Below are 27,137 nucleotides of genomic sequence, written 5' to 3'. Positions count from 1 at the left end.
TGCTACGGGGAGTCTCCCCAGGAAGCAAATATTTTTTAACAGAGAGATTAGTGGTCTGTTGAGCGAGTCCTGTGCGAGCAATTGGCCCGATTGCTCAAAAGTCTGGGAGGCTCGCCACTGCGATGGTGGTGACGTTGGCGGGGGAAACGCGTTCAACACCCACAACCCAGGGAAATGCAAAGTGAGGATTTACAAGGGAAGGAAGAACTTGGATCGCGAAACCTCAAGACGCTCAAATTGACAGCGGTGACAGCGCGCCTTCATTCATTGCTATCTACACTCTAACCCGTCATTATCCGCGCCGTTGGTGATAAGCTGACCCTGGCCAAGCTAGCCGACGCGTGCCACTAAACCCCAAGCCGACTGTCCTTGCATCCACACGCATTCCTAGCACCCATTGGGCAAAACTACGCTGACCACCGCTGCATTCTATTACTTGATATCCACATAACCCGCATCTCAGTCCTCTCCGCGTGTTCTGGGCACGGTTCAACCACACTAGATGCTCGCCCGTCGCGGTGCCATTGTCCGTCGGAGATTCTTTTCTTTCTCCGTCTCTTCGGTCACGGGCAGGATTCCTTGCTCGCGGAGCTGCGCTAGGTACTCTTTGCCTGTGCATCGCATTAGCAAAACATTTTCAAAGTCAAAGATTGCGTCTTCACTTACCGTATTTGTACCCCACCTCGTAGATCTCTTCGAATTTCGCAAAGTCAAGCGTGCCATACGGATCGATTGGCGGCCGCATGTACCTGCATCCCGGCGTATTTTTCGCCCGCTCCAGCGCATCGATGCTAGACACATATGCGAGGCGCGACTGGATCTCCGATAATGTCGGGGGGTTGGGGAAGCTAGAAAATGGATTCCACCGATTGAACGTCGCCCAGAAACCACTCAATGAGTCACCGAAAGACTGCGGCGCGTTATCGTCGAGACTGCCTACGTCGACCGCGAAGATGACGTCTGCACCGAGACTCTTCATATGCGTGACAGTCAGGTTGTCGATGTACCCACCATCCAAGAGCATGCTACCGTTGTCACATAGAGGAGGAAGTAATCCTGCAAGCGACATCGATGCACGGACATAGCGCCAGACGTATCCACTGGTATGGATCTCCGAACGCGACTTGCTGATGTTGGTGGTGTTGCAGTAAAATTCGAGCCAGAAATCTTCCATCTGGGAGTTTCCAAAGGTCTTGAAAATACCGCGATTGAACTCATGGCCAGTGGTGTACGAAGCACTATCAAAAGTTAGCTTTAGAGTTTGTGTGGACATGTAAAACTTACGAAGGGTAGGTGAGATCGAGTGCAAACCTCCACATGCTGCCCATGCGACCGGCAAACTTCTTTGCGCGACCATACATGGGAACGACATCTGCATCCCAGGCATACAGTGCACCTATGAAACTACCGATAGATGTGCCGCCAACGATATCGATTGGAATACCAGCTTCTTCGAGTGCGCGGATGATACCGATTTGCGATATACCACGAGCACCACCACCGCCCAATACAAGACCGACTGAGCGACCGCACAGACGTCGTGCGAGGCGATGGAAGTCACCCTTGAATGGCGTGTCTGCTGAGTAGAGCGGTGTCTGGCGAACCTTTCTTGACGTGTACTTTTGAATCTCAGCCTGGATGACTTGCACTCGTTGTTTGAGCGCGTTTCCGAAACGTCGTCCAGCGTGATGAACTGGCTCTGAGGTTGCGCGGAACGACATTTGGATATGGTGATGACTGCCATTGATCCAGGGGCGGTTGCGCAGCCACTTCCGCGTCAGACCTGACGGACAGTATCTCTCTGAATGCAAAAGCACTAGCTCTTTGCGTGCAGTCGTTTTCGTCGTCAAAAGGAACCGCTCGTACTCGCCAATGTTTGGGGAAGATTCAGCTAGACCCACAAGGAGAATGCAATCGGCCTGGTTGATACACGTCTGGGTCCATGGCGACTTGACTGGAGTATCAGCGACATAGATGACCATGCCGTATCTTTCCTCCAAATCAGCGAGGTATTGCGAAAGCTTCAACTTTCCCATGCGACTGAAGGCGTGTCGTCCAAGATGGTTGAGAATGGCGGCCTGGTTGAGAGAGACCACGCCTTGCGGCATGCCAATTTGAGTGAGCGCATTGACTAGCCGGCTTCCGAAGTCCACTACCGGGATTCCGGCAGTCACCGGAAGTACGGCGACAGTGCGTAAGTTGACTGTCGAAGACACATTCGCGCGAGTGGCCTTCGTTCCACGCTCTTTACTCTGTTCGTGCAGCGGGTCATCGACCAAAGCTCGCATGCGGGAGGCGATGATCTTTGAGATCTTGATCGTGATACCAGGGTGTTCCAGTGCCAGGCTGTTGAATAGCGTCTTCGGAAACTTCGCAAGCTCTGTGTCACGAATAGCATGCAGCGAGCCTGGTCGTGATGATTCCGTGAGCACTTCGAGCTCGCCGACACTGTCACCTTGACCGTATTCGCCAATGACCTTGACTGCACTGTTCTCGGCGTCGCGGATGGCGCGCAATCTTCCGTTCAAGACGATGTAAATAGCATCGCTCTCGTCACCTTGGTTGTAGATCACCTGCCCCGCATTTACTTGAACCCATTCCAAAGCGAAGTCGATATGCTGAATCAGCCGAGGTAGAAGTGTTGTAAGGCGTTTCGCGATTGTGAGCAATACCACCGGGTACCGTTCGACGATCCGCTCAATGGCTGAGCGAGGCAGGAAACCTACGTAGACATCGGTCTTGGCTGTGACATCGACGAAAGATCGGTTCGATGATACTGCTCCAAGATAGCCAGCTAGTCCACCAGGTTTGGTCATGAATAGACTCCTTCTTGTGCGCTTCTTCTTGGTACCGTCGGCAGCAGTTCGCGAAGGAGTGCTCGATCCTGGTGGGCGGGAGGATGGTCCGAAGAGATCATCTTCAGTGTAGCCTGGCCCATTAGGAAGGGTTCCTAGTACGTTGGATTCAGGTGCGTCTTCTTCCACAGGCACGCTTACGTCCAAGAATCCATCAATGACGTAATACAAGCCAGGATTCCTCTCTCCCTGTTCCACCAGCACAGAGTCTTTGGGGAAGAAGACGATTTCCACGTCATTGACGATTTCTTCCAGGATGTTGTGTGGGCCGGCAGCGCTCATGCTTGACATGCCAGAGGCTGATGCTATAGACTCGGTGTCTCCATCCTTGGAGCCTGCGTACGGGTCCATGAAGCCAAATGCATTTGTGAACACGGCCTTCTGTCTCCTGGCATCGAAAGAGACAAGCTGCGGTGACTGCTCCACTGACGCGGTTGGCTTAGGCATGGGGTTCTCTGGGTTGATGAGTCCGATAGCCTTGAACATACATCCCAGTATAGACTCCCTGAACACAGTAGCTTCATCAATAGATTCTTGCCGGTGCAAAGTTTTTGGGCGCAGCGACGGAGATGCGAAAGGGTTGAAATTGCTGGCGTCCAACGGTGTACGATTGTCCCGCCGTTCCTGCTGATGTTGGTATGGTTGTGAGAAGCTGCTGCGGCCACTCCGGCCAGTTCCCCGTGCCATTTGCGAATTGGTCAATAGGTCACCTGCGCTGATCCGGTCGTTGCGTGGTCCTTGATCTGGGGAAGTGATTTTGGGTAACGCTTCGTTATTTGCGTTCGCGTTGGCCCCACGAGCGGCGGCAAGGCGGGCTTGCGCAGCGGTTCCTCTTCTAAGGGATACGCTGGACCTTCGTCGTCGGCCGGCGCCGGGATTGTGTAACGCAATGCCTTTCATGCCCTCGTCTGAGCCAATGCGCTCCGTCTCCTTCGCAAACTTCTCCTTCAGTCGCTCGAGCGGAGCATCACGCAGAAAGCCAGGAAGATCGTATGTAGTATACTTATTCATGAGCTTCTCCGTGCGGAGGACCTCATTCGTCAAACTGAGATAAGCATGGCTGGTTGCGAGCGTAACTCTTTGAAGGCGCGTAAGGATGACCTGAACAATGTGCGCCGTTGCTTTGGGGTATATGCGCGTCAGTCGACGAAATGCAGTGGCTGGGATTATAGCGATGGTTGTGTCTACGGTCGCACGCGCGACAATGTCTGGGTGGGCAGATTTAGGCTTCGCAGGGCGCGAAGGTGATCCTCGAGTTTTGCTGTGCTTGAGTCGCTCATCACCAAGTCCGTCTAGATCCAGCGACAGAGGCGGCACGGCTTGAAGGCGCCCACCTGCTGTTGGACTGTTCAGAGTCGATGTTCTTCGATGCCCGAACTTGGCCTCAGGGACTTGGTTTGGTGTGTGCGGTCTTGAATCGTCGAATGCAAAGCTACTGTTCCGTGACATAGATGGCCTTACATCCTGCTGAGGCGATCCTGGGAAGCTTGGACGCGTGTCCTCATCTTCGTCATGACGCAGCTTCACATCTTCTGTGAACAGAGAGAGAATGGAGAATAACGAAGACATTGGGGCTCCGTTCTTGACTTCAGTAAGAAGTTGATAGCCCTGCCGGTGGCCCTGGTTCGCGCCGTCGCCGGATGACTCCCCTCCCATATCGTCCTCATCGGAGTCCGAATCATTTCGGTTCGACTTGACAAAGATCTGGACCAAGCCATCTACTACCAGACAGAAGCCTTTCTCTTCTTCCAAGAGAATTGTCTCGCCAGCCACCAACCGACGGGTCTGCATAGTGCGTGTTAGTTCATGGAAGACTGGGCGCTCCAAGTAACCGAACACTTTGATTGCGCTCAAGAATTCATCCAAGTAGTTGGACAAGCCGCGCTTGGAGTCATTTTCGGCGCTGTCGGGAAAGACTTCGACCTGTGGTTCTTCACGCTGCGGTTCAGGCGGTAGTCGTGCGTACATAGTCATGTATCGGTACCTCACGAAGTAACTGACGGTAGACACGACAAAGACGACGACGAGCATCCTACAAGCGTTTAGCTAAGATACGTGTAGGGGGTTGACAACGTACAGAGTTGTGAAGTTCATGGTGAAGGTCAGGCTCATAGAGAAGAGCGTGAACAGCCATGTCGGTAGGGTATAGGTAATCCAGTACAAGACGGTCGGCAATACACTGAAGATGGACAGAATGACACGGCCCAATAGACCAAAGCTGGTCGACGGCGTGGTATCAGCAGGCTTCATGCCAAGTACAGAGTTGGAGAGAGCCTCTGCTGTGTTATACACTGCTGCTTTGGAAGCCTCTGCCAGCGACCGAGAAGTGGCAGTTCCCGGGACTGCCATGGTGGCCATGGTGGGCGAGGAAAGATCGGTGCCGAATTCGGACCGTCACGCGTCAATATTTCCAGACGTTTCTAGAGTCGCTAATCTAGGGCGGTAAAGACAGGAATCCCATGATGTGCCGTGCAGCGGGCACGTTGAAATCCGCGGGTATGTACTGGGGGCGCTTGCATGTGGGGTGCCACTGCCAGCTTGTGAAAGGCCGGGCCCGTGCATCGATTAGCGCGGAAGTCGCGAAACTCCACCGCGGCCTGGAGCTCTCACTCGCGCGCCGGAGCTTGTAAACATCACCCATTGCGCCACCATGCCGCCCTTCAAAGATGACCAGATCATCGTGAGTCTCACGTGCACTCGACGCTCGGCATATGCGCTAACCGCCTTAGATCATTGCGCCGGGCTCGGAGACGACCGTCGCGCAGCTGGGGCTCCCCGAGTCTTTCACGCCCGCGCGTCTTCGCGTGAGATCGCGCATGTTCCCTGCAGAGAAGGAAGGTGAATTCGAGCCCTACAAGATCCGGAGAAAGCAAGATCAGCCGACCGCGACGAATGGCGACCCCACAGACGAATCCCAGGAAGAAAAGAAGCCCACCGAGGGCGACGATGATGTAGTGTGGGAAGAAGACCGCGTTTCCGAGGAAGGCGCGATATGGCCCATCCAGCAAGGCCGCATCGTTGACTGGCCGTGCTTCTTCGCCCTCATCACCCACACCTACAACTCGTTGAACCCGCCCTTCCACACCCCGATACTCCTCATCACGCAACCGGCATGGACCCCACGAGAGCATGAGAGGCTCACCCAGTTCTTCTTCGAGAAGTTCAAGGTGCCTGCTTTTGGGCTCATGGACGCGGCATTGGCAACAACATGGGCATACGGTGTACACACAGCGACAGTGATAGACGTGGGCAAAGACAAGGCCGACATTACCGCTGTTAGCGAGTTTATTCCGCACACTCAGGGTCGCGTCATCTCGCTGGAAGGATGTGGAGGCGAGGCCTTTACCCAAGGGCTCTTGTCTAAGCTCAAGTCCAAGGGTCTCAACCGCGACATGTGCGAACAACTGAAGAGATCGCCCATCTGCGAACTTCTGCCCCCAGGAGTCCCGCTACCAGGGCCAGGAGATGCGGCTACCAAAGACGCAGCGACCAACCCTGCAGCGCTCGCATCAACGGGCGCAACCGGTCCTGGCGCAGCAGCGGCCGCCTCCATCGGAAACGTGCCACGAGGGCCTGGCATCGATACGGAGGTCGGCGAAGACGCGAGTCTTGAAGAGAGTGAAGGTGTTTTGGATGTCGCAAGCATCGTCGCTGGCGGCAAGATGTCTGAGTACCTTGCTAAGAAGGAGAAGGAGAAGCAGGAAAAGGCCAATGCGAAGAAGAAGGGTGGTCCGGCTCCAGCAGCCAACAAGCCGGTCAGGTTACCCAACTCCCGACTCGAGAAGGCTACATTCCTCTACGAAGATCACGCGCTTCTGGACACTTTGAAGAACATGAACCTCAATACCCAGGAGATGGCAGATGCGAAGGGCGCTCTGGACGAAGGGCCAAACAGGAAAGGACAAGAGAATGGAGAGAACGGCGAGCCTACATCCGCAACTGAAGCGAACGGCACCAGCGAATCTGGTGCTATCGGCAAACGCACAGGATCGATAAGACGTGAGATCGAGGTTGGCACCGAGCGATTCATGGCAGATGGTGATGGTACGCTGGAGAAGATTGCAGACGCTGTGCACAGAGCTATATCGTCCATCGACGAGGTTGGCAAACGAAGTGATCTATGGGAACAGCTCATCGTCTGCGGTAACGGTTCAAAGCTACGAGGTAAGTCATGTACCATGTTTCAGCAGTCATCGTGCATCTATTGACATCTATACAGGCTTCAAAGAATCGCTCCTCCAAACCATCCAGACTAAGTATCTGGTTTCGCCCTCCTCCGCCACAATCTTCACATCAGAGATCCCATCCAACGTGTCAACGCCCATGGGAACCGGCGCGAACACACCACAGCCCCAACTTGGCCCGCACGGCGGCTCCCAAGTCAACCCGCTCCTCCTTGCAGCGACAACTGCTCAGACACAGCATATGATGCCACACGGAGGCATGCCTGGCATGGGAGGTAACACCCACTCATCGCACGGCCAAACACCCACATCAATCAAGTTTATCAAGCCGCCGGAGTACTTCCCCGAGTTCAAGGACGTTGGTTTTGATGAGTCAGCCTTCTTGGGCGCTCAGGTCGCAGCCAAGGTCATCTTCGTTGTCGATCAGGGTCAAAGTAAGGGTTACATGACCCGTCCCGATTACAACGACCAGGGTCCACAGGGTATCCACGATTACAGTCTATAATACGATATCTTGGTACTTGGATTACGAAGCCGGCTTTGATAAGCAAGGCCTTGTGTTACTTTTGCAACGCAGCCATTTTGTGGAGTTTAGGCACGGTTTATGGATATCCCGGCGTTGCCAAAAAGGAAAGCCTGGGGTCAAGTTTGATGAAACGAAATAGGCGATTGTAGCGATAGGCTAGCGGCGCATTGCGAGATGCAACCTCCAAATCCTATTTTCATGACCACTTACCTGTCCCTTTATTTCCTTTTTCACTCGTCAACTTTGTGGGAGTGAAACGCCCATTTCGTTTCTTCTGGTGGTTTGGCATCGGAGTACGCCGATAGCCCTGGGGGCTCCGCTCCGCTCCCCACGTGCTAGGCATTAGCGAGTGGCTAACCGGATCTAGCCGTCTCTACGCCTGGCAACTGATAAAGGTCGCCAGTGCCACTCGATTTATATTGCTATTGTCTTGATTGTCTTCTCGTTCGTTTTGCCAAATCTCCGACATTCACGGGTTGTGTGAAGTACAAGTTCATTTCGACAACCGCCCTGTTCGCGAAGTTCTACACTAGAGGCTGTGTCTCGGTACTTGCTCCGATCTGTTGCCACGGCTAGAACAACTCTTCACATTCACGGAATACAAACGCGAAACTTCAACTTCAACTTTAAAAGGGGGAATTTTGACGGAAAGAACATACCTACATCATCATGGCAGCCTCATCACCCATATCAAATACGGTTTACGTCGGCCCCTTCGTGCACAGCGAATCGCTCTCAGCACTCGAGATCCAGGAACGCGGCGCCATCTTCGTAGACTCTGACGGCATAATCCGTCATGTCGAAAAAGACATCCAAGAAGGCGACCTGCCTAATATCATCCAACAAAAAGGCGACTCATGGACAGACGCGAAGATCGTCGAGATAACCGGCACTGGCTTCTTCTTCCCCGGCTTCATAGACACCCACGTCCACGCCCCACAACACCCTAATACAGGTCTTTTCGGCAAAACCACATTACTAGACTGGTTACAGAAATACACATTCCCCATGGAATCATCCTTCTCAAAACTCCCCCTCGCCCACCGCGTCTACCAAAACTTCGTCTCACGAACTCTATCCCACGGCACCACAACAGCCGCCTACTACGCCACCATCCACGTCCCCGCCACCAACGCCCTCGCAGACATATGTCTGGCACGTGGCCAAAGAGCCCTAGTAGGCCGCGTATGCATGAACAGCGACCTAAGCCCGGAGTACTACAGAGACTCAAGCACAGAAACAAGTTACGCGGATTCAAAAGCCAGTATCGACTACATCCGCTCCATCGACCCCAAAGGCGAGATCGTGAAGCCAATCATCACACCCCGGTTTGCGCCGAGTTGTACACCGGATTGCCTGAATGCTATGGGGAGATTGGCGAAAGAAACGGATACGCATGTCCAAACGCACATCTCGGAGAATAAAGGCGAGATCGAACTTGTCAAGGAACTATTCCCTGATAGCAAAAGCTACGCAGATGTATACGATACCCACGGCCTCTTAACAGACAAAACCATCCTCGCCCACGCCGTCCATCTCACACCCGAGGAACGCAAATTAGTCCTACAGCGCAAGAGCAAGATATCGCATTGTCCGGCGTCGAATACGGCGATTACATCGGGCTGTGCGCCTATCCGCGATTTACTGGATGAAGGACACACGATCGGTCTTGGAACGGATGTCTCGGGTGGTAACTCGCCGTCGGTACTAGAAAATGTGCGGCAGGCGATATGGGTCTCTCGACATCTGTGTCTCCAGACTTCCAAAGATAGAGCGAAGCTTTCGACGGAGGAGGCGCTGTTTCTTGCTACGAGGGGAGGTGCGGCGGTGGTGGGGATGCAGAACAAGGTTGGTGGGTTTGAGGTGGGGATGGAGTGGGATGCGCAGATGATTAGTTTGGGGGTTGTTGGTGAGAATGGTTGTCGGGATGGGGCGTTTGAAGAGGGGCCTGTTGATGTTTTTGGGTGGGAGAGTTGGTCGGATTTGGTGGAGAAGTGGGTGTATAGTGGGGATGATCGGAATACGGTGGCCGTGTGGGTGAAGGGGAGGTTGGTGCATAGGACGGGGAGGTTTGCTGGGGTGGAGAGGGTTGCGACGCCTTGATGTGACGTAGTTGTCTTCAGTGTTTTCTGCTGAAGTGATTTGCGCGAACATGTCCTCCGCGAAAGCATGTAACCTTTAGGCCATTACTCTAGCGAAGCCTGTCGACATGTGTGTATGGTGGGTCCTAATTTCAAATTGTGACCTATACAAGTCCCAGTTGAGTGGACTTGTCTACATTACATATGGCTTCTAATGCGCAGCAAAAAAAATTATTAAAAACAAAGTTAGTTATAAGCTTAGAGCTTAGCAAGCTAAGGCACTAACCCTAGCGCCCTAACTAATAGATTGTGTACAAATATTTAGTTCTAGTCTTTTGTGTAATTAGATAGGTAGGTAGAGTACTTATTAAATCTAGAGAATTATAATTTAGTAATACCTAAGGCTGCTTATATTTAGAGATAAAAACTGCTATACATTACATATGGCAAGACCCAGTGTGTTAATCTAAGCTGCTTGTCGGTTTCCCGCTCAGACCATCTAACGCCTAGAGCTTCAGACATAACAACAACAAATTCTCTGATAACAGCAGTGCCTTTCAGCCGTGACCTGTGATTCCAACTATAACGAAGTAGTTTGACGAGAAGGTCCTGCGGTTTGATATCGTAGTCGATTCCAAAGTCGGCCCCATCCTCCACTAGCCCCCATACCCCATAAACTTTGTCAAGTCTGTTTGAAGCTTTCAGATCACAAAAAGAAACCAAATGCTCGACGAAATCTGCATTGCCTTTGCCTGAATGATACGACAGTCGTGCACGAACGAGCTTGCTTGCCCCAGAGGTTTTGAACTCGGTAATGGTGCCGGGGAAGCTCGTCGCTTGAAGATGCTGTATATCGAAGTTCAGATTCTCCACCGCGCGCCAATCACATTGCCTTGATCCACATAATACCACAAGGTTTTTCGCTAGGAATACCTCCTGTACAATCCAGATTCTCGACCAATACGGCTTGTTATAAAGCGTCAATACAGCTTGTGCTTGCAGTTTGCTCCATGGAAATTGTTCCGACTTTTGTTCAAAGCTCATCTGCACAGCCAAGCGGTCGCAGTGAACCTCAGGATGGCCAGGGCTTTCATGCGATGTTCTTCCAGAGACTGTTTGCGAAGTCACATCGTGATAACAAGCCTCAGGGTAGTCAGGAGTCTCAAGTGGTGCTCTTCTAGACACTATTTGCGCAGTCACGTCGTCGTAGTACGCCTTGGCAGAGTAGGTATTTCCTCCGGATCCATTTCCAGGAATTGTTGGTTCACACATGTGGTCGTAATAAGCCTGGGTATACTGTATACCGGTGTGCCAAGGGTGGGCAGTGACTGTTACAAGCTGTTGCCGCTGGCTCAAAAAGTCCATAGCTATGTCGCTCGTCGCCTGTCTATCTGCCTCGCCCAGCCAGATTGAAACAGAATGGGCATTGCTGTAGATTTGTCGCATCATTTGCACCTGATGGTTCCGTTCCAACACGCTCTCCTGGTCAATACAGACAGCATCGATCCAATACATGCCGAATCTGCTTTGAAGACGCATCTGCTCCAGGAACGTCCACAGACTGCGACCAACAGAAAAGCAAGCACCGTTCAGTTCGATGATTTCGTGTTTTATTTTCGGACCCCAAGTGTATGAAAGAGCGGTATATGATGGTGGATTCGAGTCGAAGGAATAGGCGCGGAGGATGCATCGTATAGGATCTGAGAGGCTGTTGGGTTGCAGTTCGACGAGTCTGAACTCCTGGCTTCCCTTGTGCCGACTGAGCGGTGCGTCGGTGTAAGGACCGCTCATGCTTGCGAGCGGGACTAGCGATAACGCGCGTTTTGTACAATCAACCGCCCCGCTAAAGCGCGTCAGTATATGACCATGTAATCAGCTTCTGGTCGTACCACTGCGGAAGGTAGGATACTGCAAACGCGATGTCCTCTGCGGGCTGAGATCGTCACGAGTCGCGTCAGCCTCGCACGCTCATACTTCAAGTTTCATTAAAAAGGGCGTTCACAGTATGGCCGTTGTAATCTCTTCGTGTAGGGAAAGGGTCTGTCGCGACCTTGATGATGGAAGGCGATGAAGTGGTAGAGAGGCTGCACTATTGTTTGCATCAGGCAGTGCTGTATTTGATGGCGCTGCAGCGTGGCAGTGCAATGTCTGCTGCAGGCTTGAGTAACCACGTAAGTGGACTAGAACTGTCGCTAGTGGCCCATCAGCCTTCACAGGCGTGGCGAAGGGATAGGGTAGGCTGTGAACAGTGCTTGTCCGGACGGTCAGCCCCGGGTGAAGTGGGGTTGCGCTTGGACCTTCACACGAAGTCCTCTAGCTGAACTCGCCGCCTGCCTAGGTGGGCATCATCGCAACCTTGGAACCACTACGACGCGTTGTTATAATACGAACGCGTCACACGCTCTCCGGTACTTCTCCCAGACACAGCAGTAACCTTGCATCCTGTGCAATATATTTAATAGTTCAATTTGGCGATGAAAAACCTTACTTCTTTAATCCAAGTTCCATCAACGCCTTCTTACCCTTCGTACCCTCCTCTTCCCACCACAAACCTCTTATCTCCAGCCCTACCTTTCCAAACAAGTCCTTCCACTGCGCTTCAGTGCGCTCCGACGAGCCCAAGTTCATCATCTGCCAGTCCATCTTGGCATCGAAATGCACAACCTCCGTCTCCGTCTCTGGCAGAATGACCTCGTGAATTAGCACCACACTATCCTCGGCCATCGAGTTCACGATGTTTGTCAGGATGGTAAGTGCCTGCATCTCCGGCCAGTCGTGCAGAAGCATGCGCAGGTAGAAAGCCTTGGCGCCCTTGACAACCGGTGGGAAAGGATCGAAGAAGCTGTGTCCGACTGTTACAACGCCATCAGGCAGACCTTTAGCCTGCGCGATAACGCTCGGAAGATCCAACAGCATGCGCACACCCGGTAGCTCCTCTGCACGCTCGCAGAATTTGACTACTTGATGACCCACGCCGCCGCCGACATCGACAAACAGGGGGCGCGAGGGTTCGGTAATGGCGAGTCGCTCCTTGACCGGGTACGATTGCACAAACTTGTTGTGCTCACCTGGCTTCACCAGCGTCATCGTTTCGTTGAATGCGTCGAACATCTTTACATTCTCCGGCTTGTTCATGAAGTCAAAGTAGGTCTCGCCTTTGCAGCCATAGGCGAAGCAGAAGGGGCTGTCGCGCGCGTCTACGGGGTGCTTGTATCCGTTTGCGGCGAAGTAATCGGGGAACTTGACGGCCGAACGGAAGTGGTAGTGGAAGTGGATGATCGCGCTGCGGAGGGGCGCGCCCTTTGCTATGGCATGGCCGAAGGCAGTTGGGGTGTAGCGTTGTGGAGAGTCTGCTGTCGAGGTGAAGACTTCGGGTACGAGCATTTTGAGGATGCGGTCTTGAGGGGATCAGTAAGTCATAGCTTGTGATTTTTTGGATGGGAGAACGCTTACTGATTAATCTGAGGTCTGCTTTGCTCTTCTCTGCCAGCTCGGCGGCGGTGATGGGCCCATTGTTTTCTTTGGCGATGTCGACAAGGTTGAGGTCAACAGCCAGTATGATCACGATTGGGTCATAAATTGCCTAGCATTATTAGCCTTGTCTTATGGCGTAGTGGATATATGTGCCGGATGTAGGATGAATATCAACATGGAAAGACGCACGAAGAAATGACGCAGGAATTTGTCCATAGGTGTTTCCAGGGCTTGTGTGAGTTTCTCGGAGGCCTGCAGTAAGGCGAGCCGGTCAGCCTCCTCGAGACCTGCTGGCCCCTTACTAGCAAGAGCGAGGATATCCTGGGCGAGTGGCATGTTCGATGTTGTGTTTATTCCCCTTTGGATTGGAAGATGGGTAACTTTGGTAGTTTGTTCAAGACCTGCAGCCGCTTGAAGAAGTACTTATGCCACCGCGCTCGGTATGTATGTTCATCTTGATCGACAGCAAAGAGACAGCTGTTTCTCAAGCAGACGACGACCCTACACTGGACGGCAGTTCTCGATATGCCTTACAACTTTTACCAAATTTGGGCTATCTATCGTAAATCGCGGCGAAAACAGCCTTGCGCTTGCTTGCTTCTACTACGCCAAGTACACCAACCTATCAAACCTACCGCGATACATGTGCAGACATCGGGCCCACACTCGTCTTGTAATGCACCGATTTTATGAATGCACCGAGCGTGCGAACATACCGAGAATGGAAATAAGCCGCATATGACGGATGTACTTAGACAGATACTACTTCTAAGGAAAAATGTTTATTCAACAGTACTAGATCAGCTCTCCATGCACGCAAAGTGCATGCCGTATGAACTCGAGGATGTTCGCTAGAACACAATGCCATGCTTCAATCCTTCGCATCTCGCATCTCACGGAGAAATTTGAGTCCGCACGTGCCAACAGCCCCACCCGCACCTTCCCGAGGTCCTCTAATCCAAACACACGACAAGTTGTTTCTTCATGAAACATCCAGCCTCATGTGTTTACTATTCACGAAATAGACGTAGTAGTTGTTCCCGCAAACGTGGAATCTGTATTACGCGATAGATGATTGCGAACAATCCTACTTCGGTTCGCAATGTCCGATTTGACCCACCACTTGGTGGCCGCCTCAGGGTCAACAATCCTATACGCGTATTCCGTAAAATGGATTGTACAACATGTACGAAATTCATAGTATAACAGATGTGATGCGCAGCTGTTTGGTTAGCTGAGAAACATACCACTCACATTCATTTTGTTCCGCTCTCTGTTTAGTTTTCTGTCTTCATTGTCACTCGTTTATACCACCGCCATGGTGAACTTCAATTCCATCATCGCATTTTCAGCTTTCGGTCTGGGTGCGCTGGCACACCCAACCATCAAGCATATCGACCGTCGCTTTTGTTCGCTCGAACAGCGCAATGTCTTCGCCCGCGCGGAAGATCCGACTTCACCCGCACCAATTCCCAAAGCGACGACATGGAACCCGCCTTCCGACATGGTCACTGGTCTAGACCAGGTATGGAAGCAGACCATGAAGGAGAACCCTCAAGGCCTTCAAGACAAGAACTGGATCATTGATCAGATGATGGCCAACAACGGGAGTATCAACTACTGCGTCCGCTGGAATCACTCGGGTAAAAGCACCGCGAGTGCGCGCGCATCCACCGTCAAAGCTTTGCAGCGCTCGATGCAGAAGTGGTTCGACGTGCTCGTTGGATTCGAAGGATTCCCGCTTAGGGAACTCAATGTTAACGTTGTCGGCTACGCTGTCAAGGACAAGAGCCTCATCGAAGGTGATGTCAACGGTCTGGACATCTACACCACCACCGATGGTGACGGCGTACCCGAGTGCGATACTCGCTGCTATCGCGCCGCTCATTTGGACGGCGATATGAGCCAATGCCCCGGTGGTGAGGCCAGCCGCTACGATATCAGCCTATGGCTTGACAAAAGTCTTGAAGGCCAGATGGGCGGCTATGGATACAACTGGGGAGAGGAGATTGGTCCGGATTACTTCCTGAACAACATTGACCAGGAAAACATTCACATCTTGCTCCACGAAATGGGCCACGGCTTCGGTCTTCTAGGTATGCTCTATGTGTATTCCGTCGTGATCGTGCTAAAACCGTGTCAGACTTCTACGACTGGGTGCCGCAAGGTCAGACCAACTTCATCATGATGGCCGGTAGCGCCATGGAGATCACCGAGTTCGATGCTTGGATGCTGAGGGATTGGTGGAGGAAGTTGAAGGCCGAGCGCAAGTGGTAGGCTACTACGTGCGTGAGATGTCGGTACCCCGCGCATGGATACATGTTTAAACTTCCGCGGTAGGGTGATGACTGTGAGGTCTGGTGAAATGGTTTTATTTCGTTCTTCTGTACATATATTATTAGTTTGGTATGCGAAATAAGTTCTGCTGCTAGTTAAGGCCGATGTCGAGAAAGTGTTGAATCGGATGATCAAACTAGATGAATTTTTGCAGCGTGCCGACATGCTTGCGTGAAGGCCTCGCCGTCCATCAATCCGTAAACAAAGCAGTCACCTATCAAGCGAAACCTATCACCCACTGGCGTATTGCTAGGGTCTGAGACATCTGCAGCGACTGGTCCATCTTTCCGGACGATAAACGGCACATTCCCGCCCTTGAACACATGCACTCTATCGCCCACGATGGTTGTTCTTGGGCCGATACCCATGTATCCAGATTTTGTAAGGAAACAACGTCGGGAAGCTGTCGCAGTTTTGAGAGCGTGATTTATTCCAGATATGCCTTCGTCAAGGTCGCGCTGCGAAAACGACGCTGTTCGAGAGAACGTGTCTCGTGAGATGCATCGAGACCACATACTCCACGCCCTATAGGACTCGTAATCGTCTTTTGTAGCTCGGCGATAAGAGCTCTTCGTCTCGCGAGTAACTGAAGCAGTACCCGTACGTATCAGATCCCCGATCAATGTCCGCCAAAAGACATCCTGATATAGCTCACCAGTAGGATATGGCTTTAAATCTTGCAGGAAGGGGTTAGTGAGCAGCTTCCATGACTTGATGACGGCGCATGTATCGCTGATCTGTGTATGTCGGCTAACCTCGCCAACAGTGGACACGTAGTCGATGTACACAGCCTCAAGCTCTAGCGCATTGTTCTCCGGATGGTACCGAACCGGGCCTTCACGGTTACCGCTTGCATTGTACATACGCAACGAGCCAACTCTTTCTATTTCAGTCGGGAGACATGGTAGCGACCAGTCCATTACCCAAGAAGGAAGACCTTCAAGACGTTTGCGATTCAGGACAGCTTCAAGGTCTCCTGCAAGGACTGAGAGCGATCCTGCTCGTCGTAGGTTACCCCAAGTCGTTCGAGTGAAGATTGTCGTCGCATCGTTATTGTAATCGGCAATCAACGCTGGTAAACCTTGCCAGTCCGTAGTCAATCCAAGGAGAGCAAAAACTTTGTCTCGTTTGTCAGTCGCCTGTAGGGGTCGAAACTTCCAAAGCAGATCCAGCAACGTCGCGTTTTCGGAGCTACTCTCGTGACAAAGTTTTGTCTCTTCGATTCGAAGAACGAAGTTGCTGAACTCATCCAATGTGTCTTTCCCATAAAGCGTCCCAGCCAGATCCAGGCACAACGTGTGACGCTGCTGGACATAGTTAACGGCCGCGCTAGCGAGCATTGATAGGGGGCTGAAAGTATGCCGTAGTGTACTGTGGCGTTTCTTGAGAGTACGGTCTCTTGGATGACCCAAACGCGCTGCCACTGCCAGTTCTATCGTCAGTCCAGATCAAACGAAGGCACTGTGAATAATCACCCAAGCCCTATCCATCAATCTTGCGAGACCGTGCCACACCCTAAGAGACTGTGACCCATGCCAACGGCTGTTTGTCGCAATCAGACCATGTCTCCTAGGATATTCGATGCGTTCAGATATAGTGGCTTTGTTGCGATCCAGCAACTTGAGCAGAGGGTACGAAATGTCTTCGGCGAAGTCCTGGATTAAACAAAACGCACCAAAAATATCCGGCCCTGTGTTCGCCGCGGGTGTGTCTGCAAATGCGACCAACGGTGCTACTCTACACGTGTTCTCAAAGTCGAGCATAAACTCATCCCGCAGGTCGCTGTCTCTGGAACCACCCTGTCCACACTATTTCGGAAGCATTGCCCTTCAAAAAGCGGGAGCCAATATCTTCACCAGGCGTTGGTCCGCCAAGCCATATGATCGTCTCGCGACTGTTGCTGTAGATGTCACCCATCAAGCCAACTTGTTTAGTTCTCTCCAAAGCATCTGCTTGGTTAATACACAACGCGTCCGCCCAGAGCAGGACCTCATGGTCAGGCTGTCGAAGTTTGCGCAGAGCCGTGAAAAGATTCTCAGAAACAGAGACAAGCTTCCCGTTGCACGTTATCAGAACCTGGCGAGCGACGCCTTCGGAACCCCACGTGTACGAAATTGCGATATAGCGCCCTCGAACATCGTCAATGGAAGAGGCCTGGAGCTCTGCGCGAATGTCATCCTCCCCGGCGCCAGGGTGAAGGTGTAGCACACGGATTGCACGCGTCGCAGCATCGAGAGGGAGGTAAATATCTTTCTTAGTCTTCCTGGCGCGTCTTCTAAGCTTCGACGCGATGCGCCGGGCCATGGCGGGTGAAGTGTGGACAGTTGTCATTCAGCTGAGAATGCCCTGTGCTTACGCTTCGTGATGGCGCGACTCAGCCACTCACAGATTGGGCGGCCTAACCGCAAGCTGACGGCCAGCTCCAAAGTCTCGCGATAGAACAGCTCCTGGGAACATTGTTGGTTCGATGCGATCGGCAATATCTGGCATCCGATGAATGATAAGGCGACAAGTTTAGTCTCCAGGGCTTCGTTGGGATGTCAGCCGTGACGTCACATGCGCACGATCCCGACAGCTTCGGCTCTAATTGCCTGTGGTGCTCGAAATCGACGCGTCCTCATCACTTGCCAAGGACCACAACGACGCATCAAACCTTTGTTCAACCACATCCTTCCCAGACAATCTCTCTACCTGATGAACATTGAATGAAGCTATGAAGCTGTCGCGCAAGCATGCTGGGCGACGCAGCTAGCGCCCGCAAAAGGAGCGTATGACGAGCGATCGCAGCAGCTAGCCCGTGCCTAGCGGTGTAGAAAAAGGTAAGAGAGACGAACGGGTGGCGTCCCGTGGAAGTCTCTAGTGCCAATAATGCTTGATCGGCATGGCTTTGTACCTTGTTTTAGGACTGCTTTAAGGCCGGCGTGCCTTGAACACGTCGGGTGCTGCTCCGTTATCACGATCTTACTCTTCTCTCGATAGCAGGACATGCTATCGACAAACTTCCGTCGAGCTACCGTTGCGCTTCTAGCTTCAACCTGCTTAGTTCTTTGCTCCACCAGCAGCGAACATGAACAGTTCAAGGACGTAACATGGGATGACCAGAACTGGGTTATAGCGACACATGCCCTGGATCAAGGCCACTACCAGTCCCGCCTAACGCTTGCAAACGGTTACTTTGGCATCAATGTAGCATCGGCAGGACCTTTTTTCGAAGTGGATGAGCCAGTGGACGGCGACGTTATAAGTGGGTGGCCGCTGTTCAGCAGACGACAAGCTTTCTCGACCATCGCAGGCTTCTGGAACAGTCAGCCACGAACGAACGGAACGAACTACCCTTGGCTATATCAGTATGGGTGGGAGAGCTTCACTGCTGGTATTCCACATGCTGGTGGTATCGTTGTGGAAGCCAACGGTGAATTCCTGAATGCGTCAGTCAACCCCGACCACATTTCGGATTTCGTATCGAGTCTAGACGTAAAAGCTGGAATTGCGAGCTGGCGATACAATTGGCGGCCTGGTGGTTCCGGAGATGGGACAGTTGATGTGGACTATCAGATGTTCGTGCACAAGCTTTATGTGAATAAAGCAGCAGTCAGGCTAAGGCTTACTGCGACACGCGACCTCAATGTGACGGTGTACGACGTGCTTGACGGTGACTGCGCGGTTCGCTCGGACTTTGTTGCGAAGAAGTTTGAAGAAGACACACCTACGATATGGTCCGCTGTCAGCCCGGGAAACATCACCGACGTGAAGGCTTATGTATACTCGACTCTGAGTGGTAGCGATTGGGTCAATCTTACAGCTCGCACTGAAGTAGCTGGGGGCATCGTTAGTGGCGGCAATGGCTCAACCATTGCGCAGTCTCTCCCCGTCGAGCTGGTCGCCTTCCGCCCCACCGAGATCACCAAGTTCATCGGAGTCGCATCGACAGATGCCTTCCCAGACCCACAGAGTGTAGCACGCGATGCTTCGCTATCTGGTGCCGAAGAGGGTTACTATAAGCTGTTGCATTCTCACATTGAAGAGTGGGAGTCCATACTAACACCAGACTCGGTTGATGATTACCACCTACCGAATGGATCCCTGCCGGAAGACCCAGACGTACGAACATTGCACATCATGGCACGAACCAACCCATTCTACTTGTTATCCAACATGGTCGGACCTAACGCTGTAGCTGCGGCTAACAACAATACAAAGCTCGACATCTATAGTATTCCCGTCTGTGGGCTGGGCTCAGACTGTTACGGCGGTATGATATTCTGGGATTCAGACGTATGGATGGCACCAGGAGTCCAAGTATCGCATCCTCAACATGCTCAGAATGTCATCAAGTACCGCGTAGAGCACTTCGATCAAGCGCAACGCAACGTCGAAACTGCGTACCAATCCAGCAAGAACCAGACAGGTAGATTTACACCTGGAGGAGCTGTGTATCCTTGGACGAGCGGGCGATTTGGCAACTGCACAGGCACTGGCGCGTGCTTCGACTACGAGTACCACCTCAACGGCGACATTAGCCTTGCGCTCAACAATCACTTGATCATCACCGGAGATGGAGAATATTTCAACGACACTCTCTTACCCATATCGAATGCGATTGCGCATTTCTTTGGTCAGTTACTAGACTTTAACGAGACATCTGGGGCATACGAGCTTTGGAATGCCACGGACCCGGACGAATACGCCAACCAAGTCAACAACATAGCTTTTACCACTGCACTCATGCAGCGCCATTTCCTCGAAACGAATGAATTCAATAGCTGGTTTGGACGCAGCCCCAATGCTAGCTGGGCTGACAAGGCATCCAATATGCGGATTCCAATCAACGAGAATGCTGGCATCATTGTTGAGTACACTGGAATGAATGGGTCAGTAGCGGTTAAACAAGCTGGTAAGTAACATCCACCTCTTCGACAGTTGAGTCACTAATCACAACTCCTATTTAGACGTTGTTCTGGTCGACGACCTACTGCATTACCCCAATCCATACAGCTTAGCCAACCTGGATTACTACGCGGCGAAGCAGTCTCTCGATGGCCCAGCAATGACATACTCTTCGTTTGCCGTCGTCGCAAACGAAGTCTCACCATCTGGCTGCTCGAGCTTTACCTACGACGTTTACTCGTCCTCGCCATACGTCCGCGCACCATGGTACCAATACTCCGAACAACTCATTGACAACGTCAACGAGAACGGTGGCACCCACCCTGCATTTCCTTTTCTGACCGGCATGGGAGGAACTAACCGCGTGGGTATTTTCGGATATCTTGGTCTTGGTCTCTACTACGATAGGTTGGACATCGACCCCACGCTGCCGCCGCAGATCCCATATCTGAACTACCGTACATTTTACTGGATGGGACACGGTATCAACGCTACTTCCAATTCAACGCATACGACGTTGGCACGTCTGCCGCGAGAAAACTATACTCTACCCTCCGCGAACGCGACGTACTTTGATAAGCCCATTCCCGTCACGATCGGTACCCGCAGCAACCGAGACAACACAACGTACGAACTTGGAGACGAGCCACTCGTAGTCCGCAATCGACCGATGGGTGAAGTCCTTACAGTCGGCGGCAACATCCTGCAATGTAAAGCCCTCCTCCCACCACCGCAAGGTAATAAGCCTGGTCAATTCCCCATCGCAGCTGTCGATGGCGCCGCAAGCACGAAATGGCAACCCGAACTTGCGAACATCACCAGCTACTTGACCGTAGATCTCGGCGACTCATCCTTCTATCCTATCAACAAAGTCGTAATGGACTGGGGCAACCAGCCACCCTCACACTTCGAAATTTACTTCTCCAACACCTCTTTACCTCCGTTCGAAAGTCGGCCCAACTCAGAACTCGTTGAAGATGTGAGGAAAGTAACAGCAGGCGAGGTGAAGATAAGTGCGCCTTGGGATCCAGTTACGGCATATGAGATCAAGACGTACATTGGGAATCAGACGAATGTCACACTTGAGCAGAGTGTTTGGAGCGGACGGTATGCGCATTTGGGGATTAGTGGAAATCTTTTCGCCGAGAATGCGACGGATGGGGGGACGGTTGCGGAGTGGAGTTTGGTCAGGGAGGGTCTCTGAGTTGTTGAGTTTGATGGGTGATGAAGCTGTTGTACATAGATGAATGACCGCAACGTCGGCACTCGTAGATTATAATGATACTCTCATGATTCGCAGATTTTCAACCTTGTTTTGTAACCACAAAGCTCGTACAGTACCCAGCCCCAATCGTCTGGATCTCTCCTGGTATGCTGATCTCATTCCAGAATCCGCTGACCATATCGTTCTTCATGTCGACTCCAACATTTGAGAGATCGCCACAGTTCCCATGTTTACCCCAGCCCCACGATATCAATTTACCCTCTTTCGTTACGGCGAGGATGTGGTCCGACCCAACAGCAATCTTGTCCAAAAGCGGTAGATTGGGCGGTAATAACTTCCACATGTTCTCTTTACCCCACGCGGTAAGAGTGCCGTCGTCGAAGAGCACAAAGATGGCGTGCCATGTCGCGCCGATATCTTTCCAGTTCTTGACATGTTCGGGCATGTTCGAGATGATGTTGAATTTGTCTTTGCCGAGGAGATGGTGTTTACCCTGGGATGGGTCACTGACCAGGTATGTGAAGTCTTTGCCACACACTGCCTTTTTAGGCATGAACGGTATGCCCTCGATCTTGGTAGGTTTTGTGACTTTGTCAGTCAGCGCACCCCCCAGTTGGCCGAGCCGCGCTTTCCCCCAACCGTAGGCTGAGCCATCTTGCTTTATGGCGACATAGTGCCAGACTCCCGCTGTGAAATCTACAATGCAGCCTGGAAGTTCAAGGACGCTCAAGCCGTCGTCGCGTGTGCCAAGCTCACCCCAGTTGCTAGAGCCGTATATCTTGACATAGCTCATTGGAGGGTTGGATGGGTTGATCTCGACGCAAGCTGAAGATTCGCATGTAGCCGCGGCGAAACTGTCATTATGTGACAAAATGCGGAATGGTTCTAGTGGAGGTGTGGGCTCTTGGATTCCCCGCTGACCTTTGCGATTATCACCAAGACTGTAGACCATGCCGCTTTTCGTGAACAATAGCGTGTGATTGTCGCCGCCCCTGATGTAAGATATCTCGTCCAAAGAAATAGGGCAACAGCCGGTTGTAGAATTGAGGACTGGGGTTGGAGTGTTGACTATCTCGGCTGCTGGGATCCCGAGTTGACCTTCTCCATTACTTCCGAAAACGTATAGTTTGTGCGATGAATCTGTGGCAAGTGACGGGGCCACATAACAAGGGCAAGTTTTCTGAGAGCATGACATTTTGGTATGGGAGTAGTATGGTGTCGATGGATGGTTTTGGTGATGAGAGCGACTGGTGTGCGCGTGAACGAGAAAGGTTGAGTAAGGGTGCTTTGCTTTCTGAACCCTTCTAGCACACACGCGATGAAAAGAACTTTCCAATCTCTGCTTTCTTATTTTCGCAACGGAAGAAATGCCCAGGTGTAATTGTGGTGTACACAATCTTTTTTGAACGCTGTAGCGCCTCGCAAATATGTTTGTGCAGTTTACACCAACTTGCACATGAACAATATTAGAAGTGAGGCGCAGTTCAAACTGCAGCAGTAGCTTCAAAGATGCTCCGGATCAAGATCTGAAAATACTCGTGGCAAGGTTGAAGATGCGCGGCTTCTGGAGTTGACGGCGCTAGCCCGCCGCGACGCTAATCGCTTACAGGGATAGCGGGTCCGTGCGCACACTGAATTTCGACATGCAACATCGTCGGGTAACTTCCACCCATCGACGACAGCCAAACCGACCACGCCCACCCGTACTAACCGCACGCACATTCCACAGTCGCCCAACATGGCCTCCCAGAGCGTGCAATGCTTCGGCAAGAAGAAGACCGCGACTGGTACGCAAAGCCCGCCGCCCGACACCCCAGAGCAAGAAGAAGAACAAGGCTAACAATCCCGCCCACAGCTGTCGCCCACTGCAAGGTACACACGCAATGCCACGATCGAACGCGCAACCGAACAGCATACTTACGATGAAATTCTAGGCCGGAAAGGGTCTCGTCAAGGTTAACGGAAAGCCTCTTTCCCTCGTCCAGCCCGAGATCTTGCGATTCAAGGTCTACGAGCCCATCCTCATCCTCGGTGTTGACAAGTTCGGTACGCACACACGAAACCCCAGGGCGGCATACGCGCAGGAATTGCGGGCAAAATACTAACAACATGGGCAGCCGATGTCGACATCCGCGTCCGCGTCTCCGGTGGTGGACACACCTCGCAAGTCTACGCCATCCGCCAAGCCATCGCCAAATCCATCATCGCCTACTACCAAAAGTACGTCGACGAGCACTCGAAGAACCAGCTCAAGCAGGCCCTGATCCAGTACGACCGCACACTGCTCGTTGCCGACAACAGGCGGTGCGAGCCCAAGAAGTTCGGCGGTCCAGGTGCGCGCGCCAGGTACCAGAAGTCTTACCGTTAAGCGGTATCACTTTTGGGCTTGGAGAGGAGAAAGATGGAGCGGTGTATGGGGGAGCATGGAGCGGTGTTCATCCTGGGCTTTTACATGGGGTCTTCTACTGTCTACTATCTATCTCCTTAAGGACGAGGTTACGTGACATGGCGCGCAACGGCTGCCTGGTACGATCCCCCGGCTTGTGACGATACAAAATGAATACATTGGTTGCAAGAATGTGGACAACGGCATGTCGATTGTGGATGGTCATGAGATTCTCAGTGAAGCAGGATAAATGAATGCCAATCGACTCTTCCCTAGACTAACTATTTAGGCACTGAAGTGGTGCACGCAAAGCAAGTACACAGCTGTCAAGCCATGTTATGAAGAGGGCAATGGACTTAATTAACGGTCTAACATTCACCATCTCCAACACCAACGCTTCCATGCATTAATACATACACACACGCGCACACTAACACAAAGCTATCCTCCAGCCAACCACTTCGCCTTCTCGTCCTTCCAGGTACGTCCCTGGAGGTCAAGACTGTTGTTGGTATAGCCATAGATTTTGAGAGGCGAAGGCTTCTAACCATCGCTACCGCTGCTCCTAAACGCCGCACACAGCGCGGCATACTGGTGTGTGAGATCGAGGACGTGCTGGGGTAGCGAGGTACCCTGGATGATACTGCGGATTTTGACGGCGCCTTCTTCTTCGATAAGTTTGCGGATTGTGTAGAGGAGGGAGGGCGAGAACTGGGGGTATGTTAGTTTCGCCATCTTGTTGAAGGGGTGAAGGTAGACTTACCTCAGAGTACCATCGGTACTGCCAAGTGACCAGTCTGATCAACGCGGCTGTGACGTCCCTGACCTGTTTCCTCTCCTCGCCTAGTTTCAGCACGCCTCTCATGGCTTTTGGTGAGAACTTGATTTGCAGACAGTTCTCATACGCTTCCACTGCCTCCTCTGTGTGATGCAGTCTCTCGGCGAGTTCACCTAGGATCTCCCACTCCTCACTGCTCTTCTTGTATAGAAGTTGTTGTTGCCTGTACTGCGCCATCTCAGTTCGCCATATCGTGTATACTCGCAGATCCTCGTACAGGACCATGAAGAGGTTGTCGAGCCAGCGTTCGCAGAGGCGCTTGTTCTGAAAGTGTGTGTAGTTTGGTTGCGATGGGTTGCCATTGTTTGCGGCGTCGTGTGCGTGAGGGTCTTCGCTGCCGGCTTTCACAACTTCAGAGGCGACAGTGTGCATGGGCTTCTCGAGATCGTTGACTGCTTCGGCGGCCGCAGACGATGATTCGCCGTTCGTGTTGGATATCTCAGCGGAGGAACGTTCCTCGACTTCGCCATGGTCACCATTTGTTTGCTGGGCGTGTGTGTTTGGAGAAGGAGAACGGAGCGCTGTTGTGCTGGCGCTGCGAGAATGCGGTTGCTGTGCGGTCTTTTCATGGCGGTATTCCTCCTCCATGACGAAGACTTGGCTTCGTATCTTGAGTAATTGATCCCAGCCTATCTTCTTTGTAATCTCGGTCAGCAGAATGTAGGCTTTGAGGAAGGTACCCTTGAAACCCGCAGCGTGCAGCTTCCTCAGAGTTGGGTGCACAAGCTCCATATCGTCGATGTTGGAATCTTCAATCTCGTCGCACATGGCTTCTGGCATGACAGGCAGAAAGACTCGCTGTGGCTCGGGCATCCGTGGTGCGTCCTTGTCCTGGTAGGTGAACATGGGACATGAGTTGAGAGTCAACAATGCCATGTCCCACTGCTCGAGGCTGACGTATATCTCTGCTAAGCGCGCCCATGTGCCAAACTCACTAGGTGCAGACACAACGCTCCTCTTAGCAATCTCAAGCGCCAGGTCGCCGCGGCCCTTCTTGTTGCAGAACTCGGCTTGGCAGTCGAGCAGAGAGTAATCCATGGGCAATTCTTGGATGGCCTCGTGTAGCAGTTGGACTGCCTGCACCTCCTCGTCTGCCTCGATGTATACCCGCGCCAGTAGGGAAGAGATCTCCGGATCGCGAGTTCGCAATTTCTCGAACAGATTGATGCCTGAAGTATATCTACCAGTGGTATGAATGTAGTCGAGAAGACCCGTAGTCAAGTGGTTCGAGACGAGATTTGGGACTTGAATCTCGGGATCAGATCCTAATTGCCAGCCTGAATTGCGTTAGCGGAGATATCATCATGCAAGCGAATGTCATACCGTTGAAGAACAGGCGCTCTGCTGCATCCAGAAACTTGTGCTCGCTCTCGGTACTTGTGATGGGATTGAATCTCCGCACACCAACGATCTTCTTGATCGTGTCGCCGGAGCCATCGTCGGCATAAGAATATGCGCGCAGTACGCTACACAGGTAGGTCTCTAGCCAGAGTTCGTCGGTGGCTACTCGTTTGTCGCCGCGCTCATCGATGCAGTAGCTCTCCACAGTGCCAGGGATGTAGACCTGCACGCGCATGTCCAGCCGTGAGAAGGCATTGTAGCAGCTGCTCGGTCAGCAATTGCCAGCGCCGCAAGGAGACATTCCCCTACCAATACAGCCCAGAGACGACCTTATTTTGCTTGTCGTGCGCAGAGTATGTGAGGGTGTTGATGTAGGCTGCCAAGCTGGCAGACGAGGAAGCGTCTACGCCGGATACGTGGTGGTAGACGCCAATCTAATCACATGTCAAATTGGGTTCGCGGCCACTGTGCGGTCGAAGGTACTACGGACCTGTTTTGTCGCATTCTTGATGGGCTGCTTTATGAGGTGGACCAGATCTGGCGGGCCCAGCTCTCGTAGGGTCTGCAGAGATTCCGAGCGCGCTTCGATGGCGGAGTGTAGCTCGTCCTCGTAGATTCTAGAGCCATGTTAGAAGAAATTACAGCAGAAATGCGCCATGACGATGTGTTGTGACTCGAAGACAGCAGGAAGGATGCAGGTGGGCGCATATGTAAAACATGTGTAGATTGAAAGCTAGTAGGTTGCGCGTACTCGGGAACAGCTGGCGATGTGACCATGGCTTCAATTGGCGCCGCAAATGCGGGGGGACGATGGCGGTGAAGAGGATGCTATGGCGGGGGCGGGTTGCTGGCGGAGGGGCTTGGTATGCACTTCACAGCCCGGGCGATGTTTGTCAGGGTTTCGGTGTCCTTGCTGAGTATGGAGGGCAGGCACGGTAGCTCATCGCGGAGGACCGCAGCTGCCAAGACGGGGCATCCCTGCGCTCCATCATTCACTGTCGCG

At 52.4% G+C, this 27,137-nt stretch overlaps 9 protein-coding genes across 9 annotated transcripts; 5 read left to right on the top strand and 4 right to left on the bottom strand.

Annotated features, from left to right (window-relative positions):
• Positions 1 to 498: 498 nt before the first annotated feature.
• On the bottom strand, positions 499 to 5,213 carry NTE1 (phosphatidylcholine and lysophosphatidylcholine phospholipase; the record flags this gene model as incomplete). The annotated part of the gene is made up of 4 exons (XM_049358952.1): positions 499 to 611; positions 667 to 1,238; positions 1,285 to 4,887; positions 4,933 to 5,213. The coding sequence occupies 4 exons, from the start codon at positions 5,211 to 5,213 to the stop codon at positions 499 to 501; spliced, it is 4,569 nt and encodes a 1,522-aa protein (XP_049206685.1).
• A 292-nt stretch (positions 5,214 to 5,505) lies between these two features.
• Positions 5,506 to 7,544, top strand: J4E79_010111 (uncharacterized protein; the record flags this gene model as incomplete). Its single annotated transcript, XM_049358951.1, has 3 exons — positions 5,506 to 5,535; positions 5,585 to 7,019; positions 7,075 to 7,544. The coding sequence occupies 3 exons, from the start codon at positions 5,506 to 5,508 to the stop codon at positions 7,542 to 7,544; spliced, it is 1,935 nt and encodes a 644-aa protein (XP_049206684.1).
• Positions 7,545 to 8,234: 690 nt separating this feature from the next.
• On the top strand, positions 8,235 to 9,668 carry J4E79_010110 (uncharacterized protein; the record flags this gene model as incomplete). Its single annotated transcript, XM_049358950.1, has 1 exon — positions 8,235 to 9,668. One exon carries the CDS (start codon positions 8,235 to 8,237, stop codon positions 9,666 to 9,668), a length of 1,434 nt encoding a protein of 477 aa, XP_049206683.1.
• A 2,462-nt stretch (positions 9,669 to 12,130) lies between these two features.
• On the bottom strand, positions 12,131 to 13,456 carry J4E79_010109 (uncharacterized protein; the record flags this gene model as incomplete). Its single annotated transcript, XM_049358949.1, has 3 exons — positions 12,131 to 13,044; positions 13,100 to 13,229; positions 13,310 to 13,456. 3 exons carry the CDS (start codon positions 13,454 to 13,456, stop codon positions 12,131 to 12,133), a joined length of 1,191 nt encoding a protein of 396 aa, XP_049206682.1.
• Positions 13,457 to 14,438: 982 nt separating this feature from the next.
• On the top strand, positions 14,439 to 15,397 carry J4E79_010108 (uncharacterized protein; the record flags this gene model as incomplete). The annotated part of the gene is made up of 2 exons (XM_049358948.1): positions 14,439 to 15,216; positions 15,264 to 15,397. 2 exons carry the CDS (start codon positions 14,439 to 14,441, stop codon positions 15,395 to 15,397), a joined length of 912 nt encoding a protein of 303 aa, XP_049206681.1.
• A 3,045-nt stretch (positions 15,398 to 18,442) lies between these two features.
• Positions 18,443 to 21,548, top strand: J4E79_010107 (uncharacterized protein; the record flags this gene model as incomplete). Its single annotated transcript, XM_049358947.1, has 2 exons — positions 18,443 to 20,351; positions 20,407 to 21,548. The coding sequence occupies 2 exons, from the start codon at positions 18,443 to 18,445 to the stop codon at positions 21,546 to 21,548; spliced, it is 3,051 nt and encodes a 1,016-aa protein (XP_049206680.1).
• Positions 21,549 to 21,648: 100 nt separating this feature from the next.
• On the bottom strand, positions 21,649 to 22,362 carry J4E79_010106 (uncharacterized protein; the record flags this gene model as incomplete). Its single annotated transcript, XM_049358946.1, has 1 exon — positions 21,649 to 22,362. One exon carries the CDS (start codon positions 22,360 to 22,362, stop codon positions 21,649 to 21,651), a length of 714 nt encoding a protein of 237 aa, XP_049206679.1.
• Positions 22,363 to 23,307: 945 nt separating this feature from the next.
• J4E79_010105 (uncharacterized protein) lies at positions 23,308 to 23,937 on the top strand (the record flags this gene model as incomplete). The annotated part of the gene is made up of 4 exons (XM_049358945.1): positions 23,308 to 23,356; positions 23,425 to 23,441; positions 23,504 to 23,615; positions 23,687 to 23,937. 4 exons carry the CDS (start codon positions 23,308 to 23,310, stop codon positions 23,935 to 23,937), a joined length of 429 nt encoding a protein of 142 aa, XP_049206678.1.
• A 561-nt stretch (positions 23,938 to 24,498) lies between these two features.
• Positions 24,499 to 26,911, bottom strand: J4E79_010104 (uncharacterized protein; the record flags this gene model as incomplete). Its single annotated transcript, XM_049358944.1, has 6 exons — positions 24,499 to 24,666; positions 24,719 to 26,070; positions 26,117 to 26,397; positions 26,444 to 26,568; positions 26,625 to 26,751; positions 26,886 to 26,911. 6 exons carry the CDS (start codon positions 26,909 to 26,911, stop codon positions 24,499 to 24,501), a joined length of 2,079 nt encoding a protein of 692 aa, XP_049206677.1.
• Positions 26,912 to 27,137: the final 226 nt, after the last annotated feature.

This window comes from Alternaria viburni (assembly GCF_023758015.1).
Source record: "Alternaria viburni strain BMP 2772 chromosome Unknown scaffold_28, whole genome shotgun sequence".
Classification (NCBI taxonomy): Eukaryota; Fungi; Ascomycota; class Dothideomycetes; order Pleosporales; family Pleosporaceae; genus Alternaria; species Alternaria viburni.
Note: the sequence above shows the minus strand (reverse complement) of the source record. Positions and strands in the feature narration are given on the sequence as shown.